The 23358-nt window shown below is 42.3% G+C and overlaps 1 protein-coding gene across 1 annotated transcript; it reads right to left on the bottom strand.

Moving 5' to 3' along the window:
- Window positions 1-1484: 1484 nt before the first annotated feature.
- Window positions 1485-20327, bottom strand: Slc30a4 (solute carrier family 30 member 4). The gene is made up of 7 exons (XM_048332598.1): window positions 19834-20327; window positions 11737-11883; window positions 9634-9787; window positions 7477-7675; window positions 6740-6845; window positions 5569-5703; window positions 1485-4999 (listed from the first exon to the last, which is right to left on the bottom strand). Exons 1-7 carry the CDS (start codon window positions 20285-20287, stop codon window positions 4845-4847), a joined length of 1350 nt encoding a protein of 449 aa, XP_048188555.1. The 5' UTR covers window positions 20288-20327; the 3' UTR covers window positions 1485-4844.
- Window positions 20328-23358: the final 3031 nt, after the last annotated feature.

Raw genomic sequence — 23358 nt, 5'->3', positions numbered from 1 at the left:
TCGTTAAGTCTTCACACTTCTTACCTATGCTTAGTATTGTTTCATAATTGCTTGGGGGACCACAGTTGACAATAACCCAGAAGCAGGGTATGAGAGCGCAAGCTTGTCATCCTGGCTACTTGGGAGGCTGAGATCAGGAGATCACAGTTCATGGCCAGCCCCGGCAGAGCAGCTCAGAGGATTCTATCTCATTCAGTTAGCTGGGCGTGGGGGATGTGCCCTCCAGGCCTCCCCAGGCGGAAAGTGAGAGCCTATCTTGAGAATACCTCAGGCACGGATGGGGTTGGGAGAGATGGGGAGGTGGTGATCAAGATGCATAGCGTTTGTAAACGGACGAGTTGAACTGAAACCCCTTTGTCCAACTGCTGAAGTAATATGGCAAAGGAAATAAGGCAAAAGGGGGGCTTGAAGGTGTGGCCCAAATGGCGGGGTGCCCACCTAGCAAGCAGGAGGTCCCGTTCAGTCCCTAGTACTGCCAATTCCATACATATATTCCCAACACTGTTTTAATATACGAATGCGTAAAGTGTATCTTAAATAACAGCATGCAAGGCTGTTCCTCCAAGTTAGAACTTAGTATCTCACATGGATAAAAATAAATGACAAATCAGCATAGAAATACAGGCAGGCAATAAAAACTTGTATTTCCCAAGATGTCACTACCACCATATTGTGTTACACTTTCTCAGATGTAGTTGTAATTTTCTAGGTAATTGGAAAACGTCAAAGAAGGTATTATTCTAACAACCTGACAACCAGTTGAGCCCTCAATTGGCAACAACCATGTAAGTTATCCCTTTATATTTTCATTTCCTTTTTTGTGAAAAGAAAAATCAAGTGAATGCGCTTTTATGTTGAGACCTATACTTACCGACTGGGGCGATCATGGTCTTCTGAGGCTATTTCTCTGGCAGCAGATATTAGACAGAGTCTAACTAGACTTGGGTATTTGGAATCTTGCTACTACTCTGCTCTATTTCTGCCCCGGATGCAAAAAGTTATGAATAAAAAAGAAGTCAAGGTCAAAGGTGGAAAAGAACTGCTAGTGATGGAAGGCCTCAGAGACTCTAAATGGGTTCAGGAAGTTTCTGCATCCGCAGATGCTGTTTGGGCCGTATAGTGGTACAACTCTACCCCAGGGGTTGGTAAACACGGCGTGCGAAGTTCCAAGTAGCAAACAGTTTACATTTGGCTCCTTTCCTCAGCTGTGCCCTGCGGTAGCAGCCAGAGACCATGTGCCGCTGGCTTGTTTTCTGTCCTTCCCTCCCACCCTGTTTTCTGATAGTGGAGGAACATTTCAAGCGACTGACAGCAAGGGAGAAAGGCGCTTTTTAGTATCTCGCTATCTGGAAAATTCTTCTCAGGCTTACTGGTTAAACTTGTAAGGGGGTGTTGAGATCATAAAACTAGGTAGTTACAATGTTCAATGCTTTTTATTAAGAGTATGACTTAAGGCCTACTACAATTAAGGAAAAGAACAAAGATTTAACGGACTGTACATTTTTTTAATAAACCACATGGCAAAATGACACTTTATTAATAAACATATAGGAAATTACAATTTGAAATCGCAAATACAGTACATATAGTTTGATCTTAATTACATGGATAAAACCCCAGTCTCAAAAATCTTTCTAAAATCAATCATTTGTAAATTACTTGGCTTCTAAAGGGGAATATGGAAAAGTATATACAACTTCTTATACTGTGATATGGCTTATTTAATAACATTTATTTAGAGAAGGCTAAGCTTTCCAAATATACAGCATCTTCCAGAATGAATGTGGAAAATCTGACATACTGGCACATTTCAATTTTATGTTGTTATAATTAAATTTGACACTATCACAGATTTAGCTAGGAAAGCCTCCACACGTTATCCAATCTAAAAGAAAATCAGGAAATAGCTGTTGGTCCTTACAATGTGATTATTGGAAGAGGAGCTAAACCACTTGTAAGCGAGAGAGCACAATGACTGGCTGGCCAACGCGCACAACACAGCCCAACCCTGAGGAACTCCCACAACTTTTCATCTTCACGCTCTTGCACCAACGAGCCACCAGACTCGACTCGTGACCGAGAAACCAGATCTAAAGCCCTGGCTGACAGGTTTCACATGACTTATCTGGAGTTAAGAGTTGCAAACAGTTTCCGGCTAGAGATATTAAGTTTCCCCAATTATCAGATCAGACTTGCCTCCTGAACCAAGGGAAATAATCTTTTATCTAGGGCCAAATTCTGTAACTTTGTATTTACTACATGCAAGGTAGTGAACAGCAAAACCGCCTAAGACTTTTTATAATGGGTTCCAATTCTTGTTCTGATGAGCCAGTCACGTAGCTCAACTATGTTTTGTTTTTATAATCAAATGGTTATCTCAAAGACAATGTGTAGCGGGGCTTGCTGACATTGGGGTACAGCTGTCTCACTCATGAGCTTTATGAAGTTCAGTTTATAGCAATCTAAGTCAGGAACAATCACCAGGTTAGGTTTTTTTGTTTTGTTTTTTTTAAGGCCCTCTCTCACCAGAAAAACACATTTCCTAGTAGTGCATACTCTGAAAAATAAGCTCAGCTCATGTATTTGTGTCTGCTTTGGCCTGTGTCCACTCTGGGAAGATTCTACTCAAGGTGCCAGTTGGGGCACCTGGGTAGGAGAGACAGAAGACTCCTAAGTGCAGGAAGCTTGGTAGTAGAGAACAGACACAAGTATCCAAGGAAAAAAGTCAGCAAAATAAAACATCCAGTGAGTTGGCCCACAGTACCCATGGAGACTATAGTTGTAAAAATATGGCCTCACAGTACATGAAGCATAGCTAGAGGAAATGTGTGTTGGAATTACAATAGCTTCCAGTACTGCATATCATATCTCAGAAATTTCTTATTCAACTGCATTCCCATTACATTTCTCAAGGAAGCAAGTTCATCAGTGAAACAAAAAGGATCTGTACCTGGCCAGAGTTGTGAAATATAGATAAAAGTATGCAAATAACTCAGATTCATGTATACAAATATTACTTAGGAAACACTGTACTGAAGAACTGCTGTGATGTGTTTTGCAAGCACAAAATTAGTAATGCTGTGTTTGTCTAACTCAGCCCCTGCTTTCACAGGGTAAGAAACAAGTTTCCCAGGGCGCAGCTGAGAGGTGGAACCACCACGTGCTATAGCTCATCATCAGAGCTGTCAGAAGCTATGCAGTCCCTGTCTGTAGTTGCTAAGTTAACATCTTTCTCTGTGGGTTTTTGTCAGAGTACAAGAGGCAAAATAAATACATCTGTCCTCAAATCTTGTACTGAATTTTCCCAGATACCATCAACTCTAATACTATCTTTTCCCAGCAACCTTTTAGGCAAATTCAGGCCTCCTTATTTGCTTTTAGATAAAGTATGTGGTAAGAAGGTGAATTCTGTTTCCAGTTCCTCATTTATAAGTCATCTGGAACATCCACCTAGAAATTTAATTCAGAAGTTGGCTGGCACATTGTTACTCTACTCCGACTCTTTGGGGAGCCAAGAATCATATTGAACAGGGAGTTCTAGTGTGCACAAAATCAACTCAAAAAAATGGTTGCAAAATGAAACATGAATATCCGCAGCTACCTCTTTAACACATCAGTTCCCAATTAGGTTGTCTTCAGTTTGGAAATATTATGGTGTCTCTACAAGGCAGATTTGGCCTCCATCCTTATCCCAGTGTGCTCTCCTGCTCTCTTTCTCTCTTACACACACACACACACACACACACACACACACAGTCAAAAACTGTTACCATTTGTTTTCTCAAACTACTATCTCCTCTAACCCCTCTGGAAAACTTCAAATTTCTATCTTGGGGTTTCCACCAAAGATCTCTAACCCCTATCATAAACCAGATACTCTCTTTCAAGGGGTCAAACTCAACTGTAACCCTGTAGTTACTCTCAGAGGCTCATACAGCACCAAGCAAACAATACAAAATGTTGGCAGTTCTTAAAGGGACAGATGATCATTGCTAGTCTCTTAATTGATCTTAAGACAATTTTACAAACAATGAAAGTGATTTTAGGAAGATATTCCATATCTCATCTTCCCTTCTTTATTTTGCTTTAAATAATCACATGGTAACTTGAGGTTAAGCCTAATTTTTGCCATTCAGAATTTTAAGTATTTTCTAAATAACTTAATGACAATGACCATAATTTGTGAGGATTCTGTTCTGACAAGATAACAAATAATAAAAAAAAAAACCCACTAACTTTGAGATTCAAGACTCAGTAATATCTAGAAAAACTGTTAAGTATAACTATAACATTAAAACTTATTTGTGAAATGAAGAGTTCTGAAATAGGAATACATGCTTATTCCCTTCTCTGGATAATTACTAGTACTTTCTGAAATCTGTTGAGAAATAATTTTGGTAAAAAGAGGCAGCAATCTAGAAGCTGGATGTCAAGATTACATAATTTAAAAAATACAACTGAGTTTGCTAGCACTGGCTTGATATAAAATGGCCTTTAAAAAGTATGTTTAAATGCAAATACTGAATTCTGATGCTTCCTTGAAGACATATATTCTGTCCAAATAATGAAGTATGGTATTGGATTGTCTTCCATGAGGTATCTGTAGAGTAACATCTCATTCTGTAAACAGTATTTTGAAAACATCTTCATCCAACAATCATGGTAACGACTCACTTTACATTGAACAGAGTCTCAGATAGGCAGGCTGGAGTGATTGTTTTGAGACTGGTGCTTGCTATGGACACAGCTGTTAGCAATTTCACTTTCTCACGGAGGTTTGCATTTATTGCTCTCAAGTCTATGACTGTGGATAAATAAGGCAGTAGGCCCCCAAACGTGTACAATCAGGGACTGAAATTCTGACAGTCTGCACAAGTTCTGTTTACTTCTTGCCTGTAGCTCTGAAGCTGAATAGTACATTTATACATGCCAAATGTGTTCAATAATAAGTGCTTTGCTTTGGATTGTACTTCTTCCCATTTAGATGAACTCCCAGGAACTGCAATGTCAAGAAAATGTTATTACTATTTATTGTACAGTTACGTATTGGTGAGTAAGACACAGGGAAGAAACAACCTTACTATACTGTTGAGCATACTGTCATTAGTCTACTTCTACCTAAGATTTTCCTGCTAGGGAAGTGAGTTCACTATTAAAATCTCTCCAGTTCATCTCATGTAGAGAAAGAACAGTGGCACAATGAAAAGCTCTTATGCACTTAAACTATATATCTGTATTATTTTAATAAAAAATAAAAAAAGAATCACTCTGATATGACTTAAAAAAATAAACATAGAGCCTAGCTTTACTTATGTACAAGAGCATGGTAAAAATTCTTTAAGTCTTTAATCTCAAGATAATTTGTGTTGTCCTCCCAAACAGATAAAAAAAATTACTATTTTGCTATTAACAGTGACTTGTATTTTTACCTTTTGAAGGGCTTTTCCCCTCCCTCAAATCTTTTCAGCAGAAAAGTCATGCTACTTAATTATAAGGTCACATGCTTAATTCCAAAGACAGAAGTTCCACCCACCCCAGGCAGACCTACATTTGCTATCAGCAACATACTTAGCTGCATGTGAACTATGGCAGTGGATTTTCCTGAAGTGAGAGACCAGATATTCAAATCTTCCACAGAATATACATCTTCTATTTTCATCAAGGCTTCTTTGATATAATCTACATTCAAATGGCTCGGTACACCTATTAGTTCAGAATATATAATTCATAAGTAAATTTCTTACCTTGTAAGGAAAAAGTTTTAAACTACATTCAAAGAAAACAAATGGCTTTGGCAATTTCAGTTTAAACAACACTTTAAACTATATTAATACCTTAACATAAACTATATACACGTTTTTATAAAAATATAGGAAACATACGACGCTAATAATACCTTAAAAAAGCTATAATTTCCCACTAGAAGAGAATGCCAATCGAATTAGAATACTTAGTTTAACAGATAAGCTAGAACAGACTAAGAAGAGAAAAAAAAATCCAATAATAGTAAGTCTACTGTTGAGAACTTTCATTTTCATGCTTAGACATGCTATCAGTAATAAAGTCTGTCATCAGTACAACAAAGTCACACATTAAATAGGATTAAGGAGTTACATAAACCAAAAGACATAATCACATTAAGAACCAAAAGTTGCATTTTTGTCCTAGCTCCAGTTTATTAGCAGTGTGACCTCACTCAGTTGTTACCCCTCTGAACCATAATCTTGTTTATATTTTGTTTTTTGGTGGTTTTTTTTTTTTTTTTGCCAGTCTTAGGGCTTAGACTCAGGGCCTGGGTGTGGTCTCTGAGCCTCTTTATACTCTCTAGGTACTCTACCAATTGAGCCACAGAGCCACTTCTTTTTTTTTAGTAGTTTATTGGAGACAAAGTCTCACAGACTTTCTTGCCCAAGCTGGCTTTGAACCTCAATCCTCAGATCTCAAGTCTCTTGAGTAGCTAGGATTAAAGGCATGAGCCACTGGTGCCTGGATAATCTTGTTTATAAATGAGAATAATTTATGTACTCTCTGCCTACCTATTTTACTTATAATCAGGGCCTAAGAGACAATGTATGAGAGAATTCATGAGTACATAAATGCTCAATACACATATGGTAGTGTTACAGAGCCATATAAATACAAGCAAAATATAAAGGACAACTCCTACCCAGCGTCCCTTCCCTCGAGCGCCCAATCTCCAATGAATACATACACAAAGGAGATAGTAGTGAGTTCTTACCTTCCAATATTATAACTACTGTGTCCCAGATGATGCGAAATGTTGTAAAAGCCACCAGTAGTGAAAATATGTATGTACAGATGGGATCAGCAATCTTGTATTCTGGCTGAAAGAACAGATGAGGGCATTCGATTCAATGTAGAAAACAAGCAGTCTATAAAGCAAAGCAAGGCACACATCCCCTGTTCTTTGGATTTCTTTAGTAGACTAGAGATTACTCTTAAAACCCAAATACTGTAATTGGAAACATCTCCACTCTTTCTTAATGTTGTTTAAATGATTTTCCTCATGGGACCTATTTCTAGAAATTTAATTGCTTGCTATGTTATTCCCCTTTGTACCTTTTCTATGTCTTCTACCCAGAATCATAAAATATCAAAGTTACAAGGATTAAAGAAGAGGGAACTCAAATTTAGATTTGAGGGGCATGCAGAGCCAAGACTGGATCTAGATTCTAGTCTAGACCATGTTCAGTGACAAGGCCGACAGTGAGAAGGCGCCATTCAAAGCCAAATTTAGATAAGACCTGATGAGGTGATACCATCGTGTTTACTGCTAAGAAAAGAACTGCACTCCTGGCCAGGTAAGCTTACACCAATGTAAATAAACTGTACTGGTGTAATACACTGCATGGCTATTGAGCTTACACCCAGGCAGAGAACTGGCACTCGTATGCAGCATGCTGATGAAAGAAAACCAGCTTCAGTTTCAGTGCTGACAGGAAGTGACTTTGTTACCTTGAATCGTATGATGTACGCAGCGATGAGCACACCGACACTCTGTACCAAATCCCCCAGGGCGTGGACAAATGCGGCTCTCACTGCCAAGCTGTCCTGCCCGTGGCTGTGTCCACCAGAACCTGTGCTGGGAGAGGCTGGAGGCAGGGAATGGGAATGGGAGTGATGGTGACCGGACTGTTTCAACAGAAACCCCATTCTGTCAAAAATAAAAGAAAACATTATTATTTTCCCTAAAAGGGTTGATTGAAATATTTGCTACTAGTCAGAAATGAATGAGACAGCAAAGAACTCATTCACTTAATAAATCTTTGAATACCTATTATGTATCAGGTACTGTTCTAGATGCTGGGGTCAGCTAGACATATCTCCACCCCCATTTGAACAGAGACCTGAACAAAGTCAGGAACTAACAGTGTCAAAGTGCTCAGGGCAGAGAGCAGACAAAGGCCCTAAGATGAAAAAGTTGCTCCATGTACTTGAAAAACCAAAACCAAAACAGCTACTGTGGCCTGAATACAGCAAGCAAAAAGTGCTGGAAGGTCCGCTGGGGAGACATACCAGGTTCTACGAGGCTGCTGAGCTGGTGACAGTGGCTCACACCTAAAATCTTAGTTACAAAGGAGGATGGTATCTGAGGATCTTAGTTTGAAGCCAGCCTAGGGCAGTCAAATCAGAAAGATTCTTAAGTCCAGTTAATCAGCAAAAAGCCAGAAGTGAATGGATGCCTTAAGCAGTGGAGCTCAGCCTTGAGCAAAAAGGCTAAGCAAGGTCCTAAGTTCAAGCCTCAGGACAGGCAAGAAAACAACAACAACAACAACAAAATGGCTGTTGTAGGGGCTTTTGATTTAATTCTAAGTTTGACTAGAAGCCATTAGGCAGTGAGTGCTTAAACTATGGCCAGAAAAGCACATTTGGCTTACTGTTCTTGTAGATAAAGTTTTACTGGAATACAACCATGGTCATTTGTTCACCTACTGAATGTGCCTGCTTTTGTTCTGTGACAGCAGGTCAATAGCTTCAAAAGAAACTATAACTTTCAAAGACTAAAATATTTACCATGTGGGTTTTTTCTTTTTCTTTTTGTTGGTTCTAGAGACTGGACTACAGACGGTTATGGGGTTCGAGGGAGGAGATCCCACGTCCCTCCAAGAGTCCACCACTCAGAGACAGTCTCAAGCAAAAAGATGGATTTATTGGGGAAGCAAAAAAAATTGACCAGCCAGGGATGCAACACAGACTCGGGAGCTGAAACTGCGAACCACAACAGTCCTCGAGCTGGGGTTTATAAAGGTAAAAGTGTGGCACAGATGTAGGAGGTTGACATGAGGGGGGAGGGGAGGCGGGGGGGGGTAGAGCAAGCAACAAACAAGTTAAGCAAACCATTTACATAAGCAGAATTTGGGGGTCAGGTTGACCTAGTATTTTACTTCATTTTAACAATTGTTACCGTTTCCTTAGTCAAGATGGAGTCAGCTCTACTTCCTACAACACAGACCTTGTTTGCATATACCAGCAAGATGTCAGCCACCAAACTATACCCACAGTTCCTTTCTAGCCTTTTTAAGAAAAGTTGGCTGATTCTCCAATCTAAATAATGAAGTATATAACCTAAAATTTTAGTACTTTTAGGAAAATAAGTTGGCAGCTTAAAAGATCTAGCCAAATGTTAAATAAAAAAACAACTTTAGGCTGGGAATATGGCCTAGTGGCAAGAGTGCTTGCCTCCTACACATGAAGCTCTCGGTTCGATTCCCCAGCACCATCTATATGGAAAACGGCCAGAAGGGGCGTGTGGCTCAGGTGGCAGAGTGCTAGCCTTGAGCGGGAAGAAGCCAGGGATGGTGCTCAGGCCAGGATGGTGCAAGGCCGAGGACTGGCCAAAAAAACCAAACCAAAACAAAACAAAAACAACAACTTTATCCTGTTTAAATCTTGACTATTGGTCAAACTCCAGTATACCTGAACAAGCTAAGTAGGAATTTATTATGTCTTGACTTTTATTAACATTTGTAAGAACACTAACATTTATAAAAACGGGACTATATACACATTTTAAACTATGACACTATCACTTCACAGTCAGAATGAATGTATGTATAATAGTCTCAAAGTTTATAATACCTGGAAATATTATGTGATAAAACCCAAGCTTACATTATATTAACTGCGACTCCAACAGCTGCGGTGATAAGCATAATATCTCCGTTTATTTCATAGTTCATATGAATAGTCCTTTGCACAGCTTCATATAAGAGGAATCCCATAAGTACATATACCAACAGCACACTAATCATGGCTGACAAAACCTCTAGAAGGAAATATAAAACATATACTTTCAGCACAGTTTTTACACTTCCTATCAACTACAGCAGTCTTTTACTTTTATTGTCGTTCTTCTAAGTAGGTAAAAGCACTATACCATTTTCAATATAACTTTCTTTCTCATTTAAAAGAGTTATCAGCAGCTTGAATGATGTGGATCCTGTACTAATTCATCCCCATCCCTTCTCACTCTCCACTCATAGCTCAATTATGTACACTTGCAGACCATATACAGGTGAACAATGACAAGCTGAGAAAAATACTTGTAATGCATATAACCACAGACCAGTTTCTTTCTTTTTTGCAGATCCTGGGGCTTGAACTCAGGGCCTATGCTCTGTCCCCGAGCCTATTTGTGCTCAAGGCTAGCGCTCTGCCACTTGAACCACAGTGCCGCAACTTTTGGCTTTTTCTGAGTCGTTATTGGAGATAAAAGTCTCATGGACTTTCCTGCCTGGGCTGGCTTCAAACAGTGATCCTCAGATCTCAGCCTCCTGAGTAGCTAGGATTATGCCACCAGTACCTGGCTAAAAGATGCACAGTAGAATTTTCTTTTTACAATGCTAATTTCCTATTTAAAAAAATATACTTTTAAAAAATGTGTAGCAGGCTGGGAATGAGGCTTAGTGGTAGAGTGCTTGCCTAGTGCCTAGGATGCATGAAGCCCTGGGTTTGATTCCTCAGCACCACATAAACAGAAAAAGCCGGAAGTAGTGCTGTAGCTTAAGTGGTAGAGTGCTAGCCTTGAGCACAGAGAGGCTCAGGGACAGAGGCCAGGCCCTGAGTTCAAGCCCCAGGACAGGCAAAAAAAAAAAAAAAAAAAAAAGAATGGCAGACAGGGATGGGGGAGTGGCAGCAATGGCAAGAGGAGGGGCAAAAAAAGAGGGTGAATGAGGATGAACATGGTCCATGTAACTTAGTTACATGTATGAAAATAAGAGTGATGAAACCTATTGGAACTGTTTTAAGAGGGCGAGTGAGATGGAGGAGATTAATGGAGGGGACAGTGACCTGAAACACTGTTTACATGTGTGAAAATATTACAAAGAACTCCTTGTACAAGTTAATGTATGATAACAAAAAGAGAAAAATCAATGGGGAAGCAAACCACTTACAAGAAAAATGGGCAAAGGACAAAAACAGTAATTTACTGTAGAAATAGCCATATTCTCAAACATTAATTACAATAAAGGAAATTGAGTAAGAATTAAGTTTCTCTTTATGATTACTAAACTAGTGAACATTTTTAATCTTTAAAGTTCAGTAATACCGAGCTAGTTGATAGTAAAGACACACTGCCAGCCAGGGCAGGAAAGTTCAAGAGACTCTTATCTCTGAAGAAGCACAGAAAACAAAAATAAAAACAAAAAAGCCAGAAGTTGGGCTGTGGCTCAAATGGTAGAGTGCTCAGGAATAGGGTCCAGGTCTTGAGTCCAAGCCTAGGACCAGCAAAAAAACCCAAAAAACAAACAGAAAACAAAGAAAGAGTTTATAGAGATTTTTCTGCCTGGGCTGGCTTTGAACCTTGATCCTCAGAGCTCACCCTCCTAAGTAGTTACAGACATGATTGAAGGCATGAACCCCTGGTGCCTGGCTATTTAACTCTGCTCAAAATAGGCCAATAAAAACGTGAGTGCACTGCAGAAAGATGCTGATACAAAAGCTGCAGTAAAGGTCAGTCATACCTGTGCCTTGTACACATTACACATATTACAATACTTAAAATCCATTTTTCAGTAGCTTTGGTTGAAATTCTTAAGGTGAAAAGGAAGAAGCTAGTGCTCATTAATGAGTTAAACCTAATGGCTTACATAAATCTGTAATTGTGCTGGCTTGGTTCAAACAAGTTAAAACTATATAAAGACTGCAGCTAATCAAGATTATAGTTCATTATGGTTTTAGTATAAGACATTATAGGTCAAAACAATTACCTACCTAAGCGATGAAATCCAAAAGTGAATCTTCTGGTTGGTGACTTCGAAGACAGCCACAAAGCAAGCAGTGTGAGAATGATGGCACTCAGATCGGTCAACATATGAAGTGCATCTGTCATAATTGCTAGGCTATTCGCAATGTATCCACCTTAGAGTAAGGGAGAAAGGGACAAACAAGTTAAGTTTTAAAAGTGAACCAACCATACATATCCAAACAAATATATACCATCCTACAAAACAGAAATCGGTGGACTAAATCTTTATCCTGTTAAATCAAAGTATTCTGACATTTTATGCAAACATAACTTATGTGTCTAGTCATCCTTCAGTATCCATGGGATCTGGTTCCAGAACTCCTCTAATCAAAACCTAAGCATATGGGCTGGGGATATGGCCTATTGGCAAGAGTGCTTGCCTCGTATACATGAGGCCCTGGGTTTGATTCCTCAGCACCACATATATAGAAAACGGCCAGAAGTGGCGCTGTGGCTAAAGGGGCAGAGTGCTAGCCTTGAGCAAAAAGGAGCCAGGGATAGTGCTCAGGCCCTGAGTTCATGGCCTAGGACTGGCCAAAAACAACAACAACAACAAAAAAAAAACCTAAGCATGTTCAAGTATATAAAGTATATAAAACAGTGTATATAAAGTATATAAAGTATATAAAACAGTGCATTTACAAACACTGACACACATCCTCCTGTTATATTTTAAGTCATTTCGAGATGACTAATAACTCAATATAAATGTCAAATTGCTCTTATATACCATTGTTTAGGGAATAATGACAAGAGAGCAAGTCTAGACATATTCAGCAGCAATGTGTTTTTTGTTTTTGTTCTCTGACCCATAGTAGAATCCACGATGTGAAACCTTTGGATATACAGGGTCCACTGCACACATTTCTGGTAAGAAAATCCATTTCTTTTAACAGATTCTCCAAGGAGTCAATGACTCCTAAAACGCTTGCTAATTTGGTAGTATACATACAAAGAGAAATGTGTGTTAGTACTGCAGCTTTTGTTCAGCCCAGCAATTCTATTATAGTGAATCAATAGCTATGACATCTAAATTGCAACAAGCTGAAGAAAAGCTAAGTGCTCACTTTTTCAGGAGAGTTTGAAAACAAAACTGAATTCACAAATGTGCATGACTAGTCCTAAAGAACAGACAGAAAATAACTCACTAACTTGGATATGTAGCAATGTTCTAAATAGAGGAACAAAGGTGGTTTTAGAAGACATGTTCTGGCCCGATCTAGTGATTCACGTCTTGAATCCTAGCTATTCAGGAGGCTGAGATCAGGAAGATCATAGTTCAAGGCCAGTCTGGGCATAAAGTTAGTGACACCCTATCTTAAAAGGAAAGCTGGGTGTAAAGATGTATGCTTCAGATTCCAAGTAGGAGGATCACAATCTAGATAAGGAACTAGAGACTCTACTTGAAAAATAACTGAAACAAAGAGGGCTGGGGGTAATGGCTAAAGTGGTAGGGAGTGCCTAGCAAGCTTGGGCCTGTGTTCAAGCCCCAATGAATGAATGAATGAAACACATAGGTAATAATGTATAAAAATAAGTACAGTAGTGGTTTTGTTTGAATGTCCCTCTCATGTTGATATCTAATCCCCACTATGAGTTATTAAGATGTTTGAAACTGAATCTTCCCCCTTTGGTGGTATCTGAGGATAAATGAGACCACAAGGGTAGGACTCTAACTTGATGGGACTGTTGCTTTATATCCATGTGACATAGAGTACTGCCCTGGGACTATACAAAGAGGGAACTCACCAGATGCAGCCACCTGATTTTAAACTTCACACTCTTTAGAATCATAGCCCAACAAACTCTTGTTCTTTATAAATGACTCAATCTGTGGTATTCAGTTACAGAAACAGAAAATGGACTAAGACTACCTATTAGGTTCTGGTAAGAGCCATGATTTCAGATATCCACTGGTAATCTTACAGTATCTTCCCTCATAGATAAATCTCGCACCACCCTCCCCTTTCTCTAGTCTTATCAACTCTACCCTGAAAAAGCATGTGATTTCATTTTCTAACTTTTCTCTGCAGTTTTCTTTTTTAACGTTCTATTACATTTTTATTGTTCAAAAGCTGTTTTTTAGGTAAAATAAGATACTAACAAGAAATAAAATAGAACAATATAACATAATAAAAGTTATGTGCTGACATGTTAGACAAAGGGATGATTCACATTCTGGGCAGGACGGAACTGGATGGTGTAAGATTCCATCACAATACTTGGAATAGTGAATAATTTAAAGTTCATGGATTGTTTCTGGGATTCTCCATTTTATATTTTGAGACTGTAGCTGACTGTGGTTAACTAAAACTATGGAAAGTAAAACCATGAAAATGAAAATGAGACTAAGGAAGGGGTACTGCTATACTTTCTTGGATTTTAGGACACCTGTTCAGAGTTCCACAGGATTTAAGCTCTGTAGGTAATTTTCCCCATTTCTGTGATATCACATACTCTTTCTCTCCTTTAACCTGTCATCTGAACCATAGACTCTTATTTAATAGCCTACTAGACATCTCCACTTGACTGTTTCATGTGCAAATTAACAAATATCTAAAACAACCCTTGAGCCCTCTCTTGGGAAGGGGCTATTATCTGTCCATTTCATAAACAAGGTTTCCATGCAGTCAGCTGCTTGGGTGAGAAACTTCAGAATTATTCCTGACATTGCTATCTCTTCAACATCCATATCCAAATGAGCAGTCAATTTTTTCAGTATTTTTTCTGGACTATTTCTGTCAGTACATTTTTCTACTTCCATTCTAGTAAAAAACATAACTTCTTCTTGCCTGACTTCTTCAACAGCTCATCTGCCCCCATTATTGTACCTTTTAATCCTTTGTCCACATAATAGCCACAGTGATTTGTGTGTGTGTGTGTGCGTGTGCATGCGTGTGCCCATCCTGGAGCTTGAACCCAAGGTCTGTGTGCTGACCCTGAGCTTTTGTGCTCAAGGCTAGTGCTCTGCCACTTGAGCCACAGCTCCACTTCCTGCTGTTTTTTTTTTGGGGGGGGGGTGTTAATTGGAGATAAGTGTCTTGGGTCTTTTCAGTCTGGGCTGGCTTTAAACGCTGATCCGCAGACCACATCCTCCTGAGCAGCCAAGATTATAGGTCTGCGCCACTGGCACCAGTTGCAGAGTGACCTTTTTAATAGGTAAATCCTATCATTTCACTCTCCTGCTGGAACTCTTTGCTGAATTCCCAGCACACGTAGAAGGAAAGCTACACTCATGCAGTGTGACCTGTCAGGGCCTGCTTACTGGGTCCTCCTATCTTCCTCTGTCCGCCATGCTTGCTTACCACATTCCAGCCAGATTGGCCTCCTTTTTAAGTTTCTTTTAAGGAGATGATGCCCTTGGGATCTCTGTACATGTTGTTCTCTTTGCTTGGGCAAATCCGCCTTTTTTGTTGTTGTTGTTGTTTAAATGAACCTCACTCATGCATAAACTGTCTTACTGGCTATTATCTTATAGTTCTTGTTCTTTTTCACCACAGTATTTAAGACAATCTGAATTTAGTTGTGTGGTTATTAATGTGTGGTTATTATTGTGTGGTTATAAATGCTCCAGATAGTAGAAATAATTAAGACTTTTGTTCTCCATTAGTTATCTAGAACATGTGGCATTGGGCCTGGGATACAGTATGTACTCAGAAAGTACTTGCTGAATAGAAGGAACAAAGCAAGGAACGGACTTTGTCCAATATCTCAAGAGTGTTAGTAGTTAAAAACCAAGGTTCAAAATCAAGTATCCTCTGTCAGATCATTAAATTACTTGGTTATTCACTACTCCATACTTCCTATATATGATCCTTACCTGTGATTTGGACATACTTTTAATATGTACTTCATATGACCAAATTCTGTCACAATGTGAATACTGTTAATGCCTATCTTAAGGACTATTATCTTTGTATTATTCAACAAAAGATTCTATATTTGAAACTAAGGCAATATTTGAAAGAACTTGCAAAAACATTTGGTGTAAACCAACTGAACAACTCAAGGGGGGAGAGGGAAAGGGGAATGAGGGAGGAGGTAACAAACAGTACAAGAAATGTACCCAAGGCCTAACATATGAAACTGTAACCTCTCTGTACATCACTTTGGCAATAAATAAGAAAAAAAAAGTTGGGAGCTGGGAATATGGTCTAGTGGCAAGAGTGCTTGCCTCGTATACATGAGGCCCTGGGTTCGATTCCCCAGCACCACATATATAGAAAATGGCCAGAAGTGGCGCTGTGGCTCAAGTGGCAGAGTGCTAGCCTTGAGCAAAAAAGCAGCCAGGGACAGTGCTCAGGCCCTGAGTCCAAGGCCCAGGACTGGTAAAAACAAAAACAAACAAACAATAAAAGGTTTAAAAAATATTTGAAAGGAGAAAAATTACTGTAACTTTCACAAAACAACATTTGCCAAATATGAGATTTCAGAAATGGGAAGTCATTGCAATTGTATCTTAACAATATTTTACTTAAGTCAACATTTTATTTTTTGTGCCAGTTCTAAGACTTGAACTCAAGAGCCTGGGCACTGTCCCTGACCTACTTTTACTCATGGCTACCACTCTACCACTTGAGCCAAAGTGCCACTTGCAGCTTTTTCTGTGTATGTAGTACTAAGAAATCGAACCCAGGGTTTCATGAATGCTAGGCAAGTTCTCTACCACTAAGCCCCATTCCCAGCCCAACGTTTAAAACTTTAAGCAGGAAAATTGTTCAATGCCAGCCAAGCTGGTTCAATGCCAGCCCAAGCAGGAAAATCCCTGAGACTCTTATTTCCAACTTACCCGCAAAGCCAGAAGTAGGGCTGTGATGGGGCTGGGGATATGGCCTAGTGGCAAGAGTGCGTGCCTCGTATACATGAGGCCCTGGGTTCAATTCCCCAGCACCACATATACAGAAAATGGCCAGAAGTGGCGCTGTGGCTCAAGTGGCAGAGTGCTAGCCTTGAGCGGGAAGAAGCCAGGGACAGTGCTCAGGCCCTGAGTCCAAGCCCCAGGACTGGCAAAAAAAAAAAAAAAAGAAGAAGAAGAAGTAGGGCTGTGGCTCAAGTGGCAGAGTGCTTACTACCTTTGAGCTCAAAAGCTCAGGGACAGTGCCAGGCCCAGAGTTCAAGCCCCAAGACAGGCCCCAAACAAAAGCAAAACCCCAAAACAATTCAACAAAAACTTACTAAGTTATGTCAGTTACTGTTTTGTTGTTCATGGGCCTTGAACTCTGGGCCTGGGCACTGTCCCTGAATGCTTCAGCTCAAGGCTAGGGCTCTACCACTTGAGCCACAGCACCACTTCTGGTTTTCTGATGGTCAGTTGGAGAAAGAGTCTCACAGACTTTCCTGCCCTGGCTGGCCTTGAACGCTTGAACTGTGATCCTCACATTTCAGTCTCCTGAGTAACTAGGGTACAGGCGTGAGCCACTGATGCCCAGCCAGTTACTGTTCTTTGTTTTTGTTTTTTGTTTTTTTGCCAGTCCTGGGCCTTGGACTCAGGGCCTGAGCACTGTCCCTGGCTTCTTTTGGCTCAAAGCTAGCACTCTGCCACTTGAGCCACAGTGCCACTTCTGGCTATTTTCTATATATGTGGTGCTGGGGAATTAAACCCAGGGCTTCATGTATATGAGGCAAGCATTCTACCACTAGGCCGTATTCCCAGCCCCAGTTACTGTTGTTAATTCTGTGAATTCAGCCTGTATTACAGTGGAGGCAAACAATCTCAGATGCTGAGGGTCTTGACAGTTGAAAAGGGAAGGGTACAAGAAATCTCCCTAGGCTGGAATGTGGCTTTGTGGTAGAGTGCTTACCTAGCATGCATGAAGCCCTTGGGTTCAATTCCTTGAGAAGCTCAGGGACAGTGCCCAGGCCCTGAGTTCAAGACCCAGGACTGGCAAAAAAAAAAAAAAAAAAGAAGAAGAAAGAAAGAAAGAGAACGAAAGAAAGAAATCCCCCTAGATAGTCAGAAATAGTCAGCTGAGATCTTTCTGAGATGAGACACAAATGATCAGAAACTAGTCAAGAGATTTGGGAAAAGGCTATCCCCGTAAAGTCCTGATCTTGAAGACAACCATGAAACTAGTTTAGTGGACTGGATATAACTGAAAAAGTTATTAGAATACATGGCACAAAGTTATTTCAGTTATGCAGATATTTCTATGCACATGTATGTGTATATGTATGTACATGCACATGCATGTATGCATGCCTACAGGAATCACAATGTTAAATGTATTTCTTACTTTAGTGAGGTCAAAAAATCTGAAAACTACTGAAGTAAAGGTGTCAAGCAGTGGGAGGCCTGAATGGCAAGAAAGCAGTGAGTCTTGAGAAGAGAACAATCAGTGAGACTGAAGTAAACATTGAGGAATGGAATGAGGTAGGAAATGTACATACAATTTTCTATGTAGAACTACCAGTAGGGCATTATAAGCTTGGGCTTCCAATTTTATTCTTATTCTGTTCCATTCTCAGAACAACATGACAGAATCATCTTCCTGTTCTAATATTACTTTATAAACTGTCACTAAATTGGCAGTTAGCCCTCTTATCTATGGGCTCTGCATCTTTCTTTTTTATTGTTGAAAGGAGTTAATATTTATATAATGTTTTCAATATCAGACACAGCCAGGTGAGAGAACAGAATCTAATAACTACATCTTTTGATTCAACCAACTATTGATCAAAAACATTTAAAAAGACACTTCATCTTTATTCAACATGGATGACTTTTTCTTTTTCTTTCTTTGCTAAATGCTTATATAGCATTCATTTTATATTTGGTATTAAAAGTAATTTAGAAATGGTTTAAAGTCTATAGAGACCTATATGGGTTAAATGCAAATATCTGCATTTCAAATATATATATATATGGAACTGGGAATGTGGCTTAGCAGTGGAGTGCTTGCCTAGCATACATGAATCCCTGGGTTCAATTTTTTAGCACTACATAAACAGAAAAAGACAGAAAAGGTGCTGTGGCTTAAATGGTAGAGTGCTAGCCTCCAGCAAAAGGAAGCCAGACAGTGTTCAGGCCCTGAGTCCAAGCCCCAGGACCGACTGGCAAAAGGTGCTTAGTATTCTTAGATTTAAAGTTTCCTGAAGGATCCTGGAATCAATTCCCCTTGTATTATGGGGGGTCAACTATACACCAATATGATGGTTAAAAAAAATAATCTCTAAGAATTTATCTTATAGAAAGAATATATTATTTGCAATAAATAAAAAATGAGAAGCCTTCACGGTAATTTCAGACTCCCCTTATAGCAAAAAAACTTTCCTAACTAGTTGGTAGTATTGAACTCTGCAAGCCTCGTGGCTATCAATTTTTTTTTTAAAGATTGTATATAAAGACCAAATAAGCCAAAATGTAGAGGAAATCAAACCAAACCAACCCAAAGTCTCAAACTGTGGATTTTGGCTCTCCCATTAGCCATCAAAGTAGCCTCCATCACCTTAACCGTTTTCTGGGCTTTCGGAAAGGGGGGGAGGGGGGCCCTAAGAAGGCCGAAGGGAGGAGCAGGTGCTCACCAACATCGAGTTCCACGACTCGGGCCACTTTTGACTATTTTTTCAACATTGCAACAAACGAACCTGGTGTTTGATCAGAACTGTTTTGTGATTTTTTTTTAAAGTGACCGGATGCACCACGAAGATGATGTTCTTCACCTGACAGTGGGATGAGCCAGGGTGTGTGTGTGTGTGTGTGTGTGTGTGTGTAAGAACCGGAAGAACTGGAATACAGCCAAGTCACCCCGGGAGGAGGTTTAGGTTGTCCTGGATGGTTGGAAAGTTGCACTTTGGAATCCCGGGGCGGGCGGCGGGGGGGGGGGGGGGGGCCGGGAAACGACGGGACACGGCTTTTCCCATCCTGAGCCACTCAACCCACTGACAAGCTTAGGTGTGTGTTGGGGTGGGGGCGGGGGGGACACCTCAAATCCTGGCAGTGTCCACTCAAAAGTGAAGTGCGGCTCGGATGGACAGATGATGGCTGGGGGTGGGGTGGGGGGGGGGAGAGGGTTAGAGAAAAGCAACGTCAAACCGACAGAATGTGAGTTGAGCACCCAACTCACCTACTAGCTCTCCAATCATGAAAAGCAAGTAAAGAACGGCAGCAATGGTCAACCTGGTTTTCACCTTTCTCTGCTTCAGCCGCTCCCGGCGCCGGCTGCACGCGTCGCAGGGGTCCTCGGCCTTGAGGCTCAGCCGGCTGCGGGTCAGGGGCAGGTCGTGATCCAGGAGGGAGTCGTCGTCGGCGGCGGAGGCGGCGGCGGCGGCGGAGGCCCGCGGGGCCGGGCGCGCGCGCGTCCCCCCGCCGTTCAGGGGCCTCTCGGCGGCGGGGGGCAGCTCCGCGGCGTCCTCGTCGGCCGCCACCACCACGCGGAGTTTGTTGAACCGGGAGAGTCCCGGCTCGTCGCCCGGCTCGTCGGCGAAGTCGAAGGCGCTGCTGGTGTCGTTGAGGAAGAGCGGCGCGTCGTCCTTCCTCAGCAGGGAGCGCAGGCGCTTCCACGCGCCCGAGCCGGCCATGGTGGTGGTGGTGGAGGAGGAGGCCCGGGGCGGGGGGGGGGGGGGTCCGCGGAGAGCGGCTCCGGGGGCGGGCGGCCCCGCGGCTACTTCACGGCCGCGCCAGTGCCCGAGGGCAGCGCCGCGCGTCCCTCCCCATCCTGCGGGGAGGACGTGGGAGCGGGGGCGGGGTGGGGAGAGGAGGAGGGGGAAACCAAACCCCGTTACCCGTGTGGAAGGCGGCCCCCCCCCTCCGCCGCGCTCCCCACCGTGACCACCACCACCACCAGCACCACCACCACCACCCCGCCCCGACGCGAGCCGGGGCTGCCGCTGCCGCCGTGGGCGGGGCGCGCGCGCGTAGGCGCGTGTGCGCGTGCGCGTGCGCGGGGGCGGCGCGCCCTACCTGGGACGGCGTCGCCGCGGGGTCGCCGCGCATCTCCTCCTCCTCGCCGCCGCCACCACCACCACCGGCGGCAGCGGCGGCGGCGGGCTGGGCGGGGCCACCTCGCCGAGGGGTTCGGCCGCGGCTTCCCGGCCGAGTCCTGACAGGGGCGTAAACAAAACAAAACAAAACAAAACACAACACGCTCCGGGACCTGGAGCGCCGCGCGCGGCCGCCCCGCCTCCCCCGCCCCGGCGCGAGGTCGGGCGCGCGTGCGCGTGCGCCGCGAGAGGCGCGCCGCGAGGGGAGGGGTCGGTCGGCACCGGGGGGGGGGGGAGTGGGGGTGGGGCACGCAGGCCCGGCGGCGCTCAATGGCTGGGCGCCCGCGGGGGGGCGGGACGAAGAGGCGGAGTGGGCGGGGCTTAGCGCCTGCGCCCCACCCCGACCCCCAGCTCCACCTCCCTCGCCCTTGGGGCTCCTCGTGGACGCGCGCGCGCGCGCGTGTGAGGCCCTGAATTCAAGTCCTGGAACCAGCCAAAGAACATAAGCCTAAATTTTAATGGCAAAATGTAACCCCACGGTAAGCCAGGCGGTTTTTCCCCTCCTGGAGTTTGATGTTTTCGTCTTACAGTGCTGTCAGGATCATTCATTTCACAAAGCGCAAGTTCCTATTTATCCTATTTATATTGTATTTTTTTTTCTTTTTTGCAACAGTCTGCAAGTCTTACCAAATTGCATGTCACAAAAAAAGCATACAGTGAAGAGGTGACGTGAAACATTTTCCTCTGGGGGATTTAGATGACGCTTCGGAATACTGTATGGCTCCAGTCCAAGAGCATTAACTGAGCAGAGCTGTGGCTCAAATGGTAAAGTGCTAGCCATGAGCAAAATAACGAAGGGGCAGCAGTATCTAGGCCCCGGGTTCAAACCACAGGACCAGCTCAAAAAAAAATAATAAAAAGAGCATTAACTGCTTTTGGATCGCAGAGCCATCTTTTCTCACTACTGCCTGTCATACTCCTGCAAAGCTGGGGTCACGGATCCAGTTAAGAAACCTGCACCAGAGACCCCATGCATCCTAAGAGAATGCCAGTGCCCCAGATTTCACTAACCAAGACACTGGCTATCAGTGGATGTGAGTTTACTCTGGGTTGCTTTCCTACACCCAACCATCTTAATCCATCTAGTTTTGAAGTAGATGGTCTGTTTTTTGTACAAGTGCCTGAATTCTACTTAGAGACATAAACGAATAAAGCACATACTTCAAAGTGTCATCATGCTCCTTTATGTTCTTCAAGTAAAATTTCATTTAAGGAAAAAAAGGTGATGGCTGTTTTCAGGGCAAATTAATAGCCTGAATTGTGTGGGGCATTTACGTCAAGCTTTGTTGAAAAGGTCCACTGTTCTGCATTCCCGTTTGTTTCTACTCTTCTGTCTCACTGCGTCCTGGAGAGAGGGAAGGGGAAGACAACAAAAACTCTGTGTGGTGACTTAAAAGATAGAAATCCTGTGATCACTGTACTCTTCAGAAAGCGGAGCGCAACCCTCTTTCTGTGGAGTGTGCGTAGCACTTCATAATAGCACATGACCCCTAATGAATAGAATATGGCAGAAGTGACTGTGACTTACATGACTAAGTCATAAAAGACAGTGCAGCTGCCTCCTCACTCTTAGGGGAGCACTGCCACCGAATGAGGATCGCAAACCGCCTATGGGAGGAGAAACTCAGGCCAACAGCTGTGCTCTTGAACCACTGCAAGTGGACCCCTTGAGCCCTAGGGAAGTCTTCTCATGAATTCACCCTAGGCAGTGTTGACTGAAAGCTCAGGAGGGGTCCTGGGCTAGAACTCCCCAGGTGATCCACCTGTAGGGGACAGACAGGCTGCATGAGATAATAAAAGTTTTCTTGTTTGAGGATGACAAGTTCTGGAGTAATATTGCACACAACTATAGATAGCAAATACACGGTATATCAATCTTTTGTTTCTTCTAAGAAAGTTGCTTTCCTCTTTCTCTTTACTTTTTCTCTACTCCTCCTCTTCATCTGTTTTAACATCACATGAGCTCTTGTTTCTAGGCCTGCCCTTGAACTGATGACATGGTTTTTTTTTTTTTTTATCACTGAGCTTTCCAACAGACTTCTGCAAATGTAACCATCAATTGCAACCTTATTTCTCTGTGGAGTTTATAACAATAGACAAACGAACTTCTGAAACATGACCCATTTATAATCTCAGCACTGCCTGTAATTCTGCTAGCCTTCACTCAGGATACATTCTTTTATGAGACTTCCTACTTCTTTCCATTCTGAAGAACTTTTTCTGCATGGTAGACAGAAAATGTCACCAGCCATTTAGCCCATCTCTCAACTAGGTGACCCATAATATACAGATAGTTTAGGTAATTGCTAAGGCTTGCCAGTTCAATTGAAAGGCACATACCTTGGGGCAGTTAACTACGACATAAAAATACCCTATACCAAACAAAGACTATTTTCTGGTCCAGATAACTCTTTGGGGAAAAAAAAAAACAGCTGGGACTGGGAGCCCTGGGTTTGATTCCTCAGCACCACATATATAGAAAAAGCCAGAAGTGGCACTGTGGTTCAAGTGGTAGCATGTTAGCCTTGAGCAAAAAGAAGCCAGGGACAGTGCTCAGGCCCTGGGTTCAAGGCCCAGGACTGGCAAAAACAAAACAAAACAAAAAATAA

This window comes from Perognathus longimembris, chromosome 23, assembly GCF_023159225.1.
Source record: "Perognathus longimembris pacificus isolate PPM17 chromosome 23, ASM2315922v1, whole genome shotgun sequence".
Taxonomy (NCBI): Eukaryota; Metazoa; Chordata; class Mammalia; order Rodentia; family Heteromyidae; genus Perognathus; species Perognathus longimembris.
The sequence above is the reverse complement of the archived record's forward strand: the minus strand, read 5'-3'. Positions and strand labels throughout refer to the sequence as shown.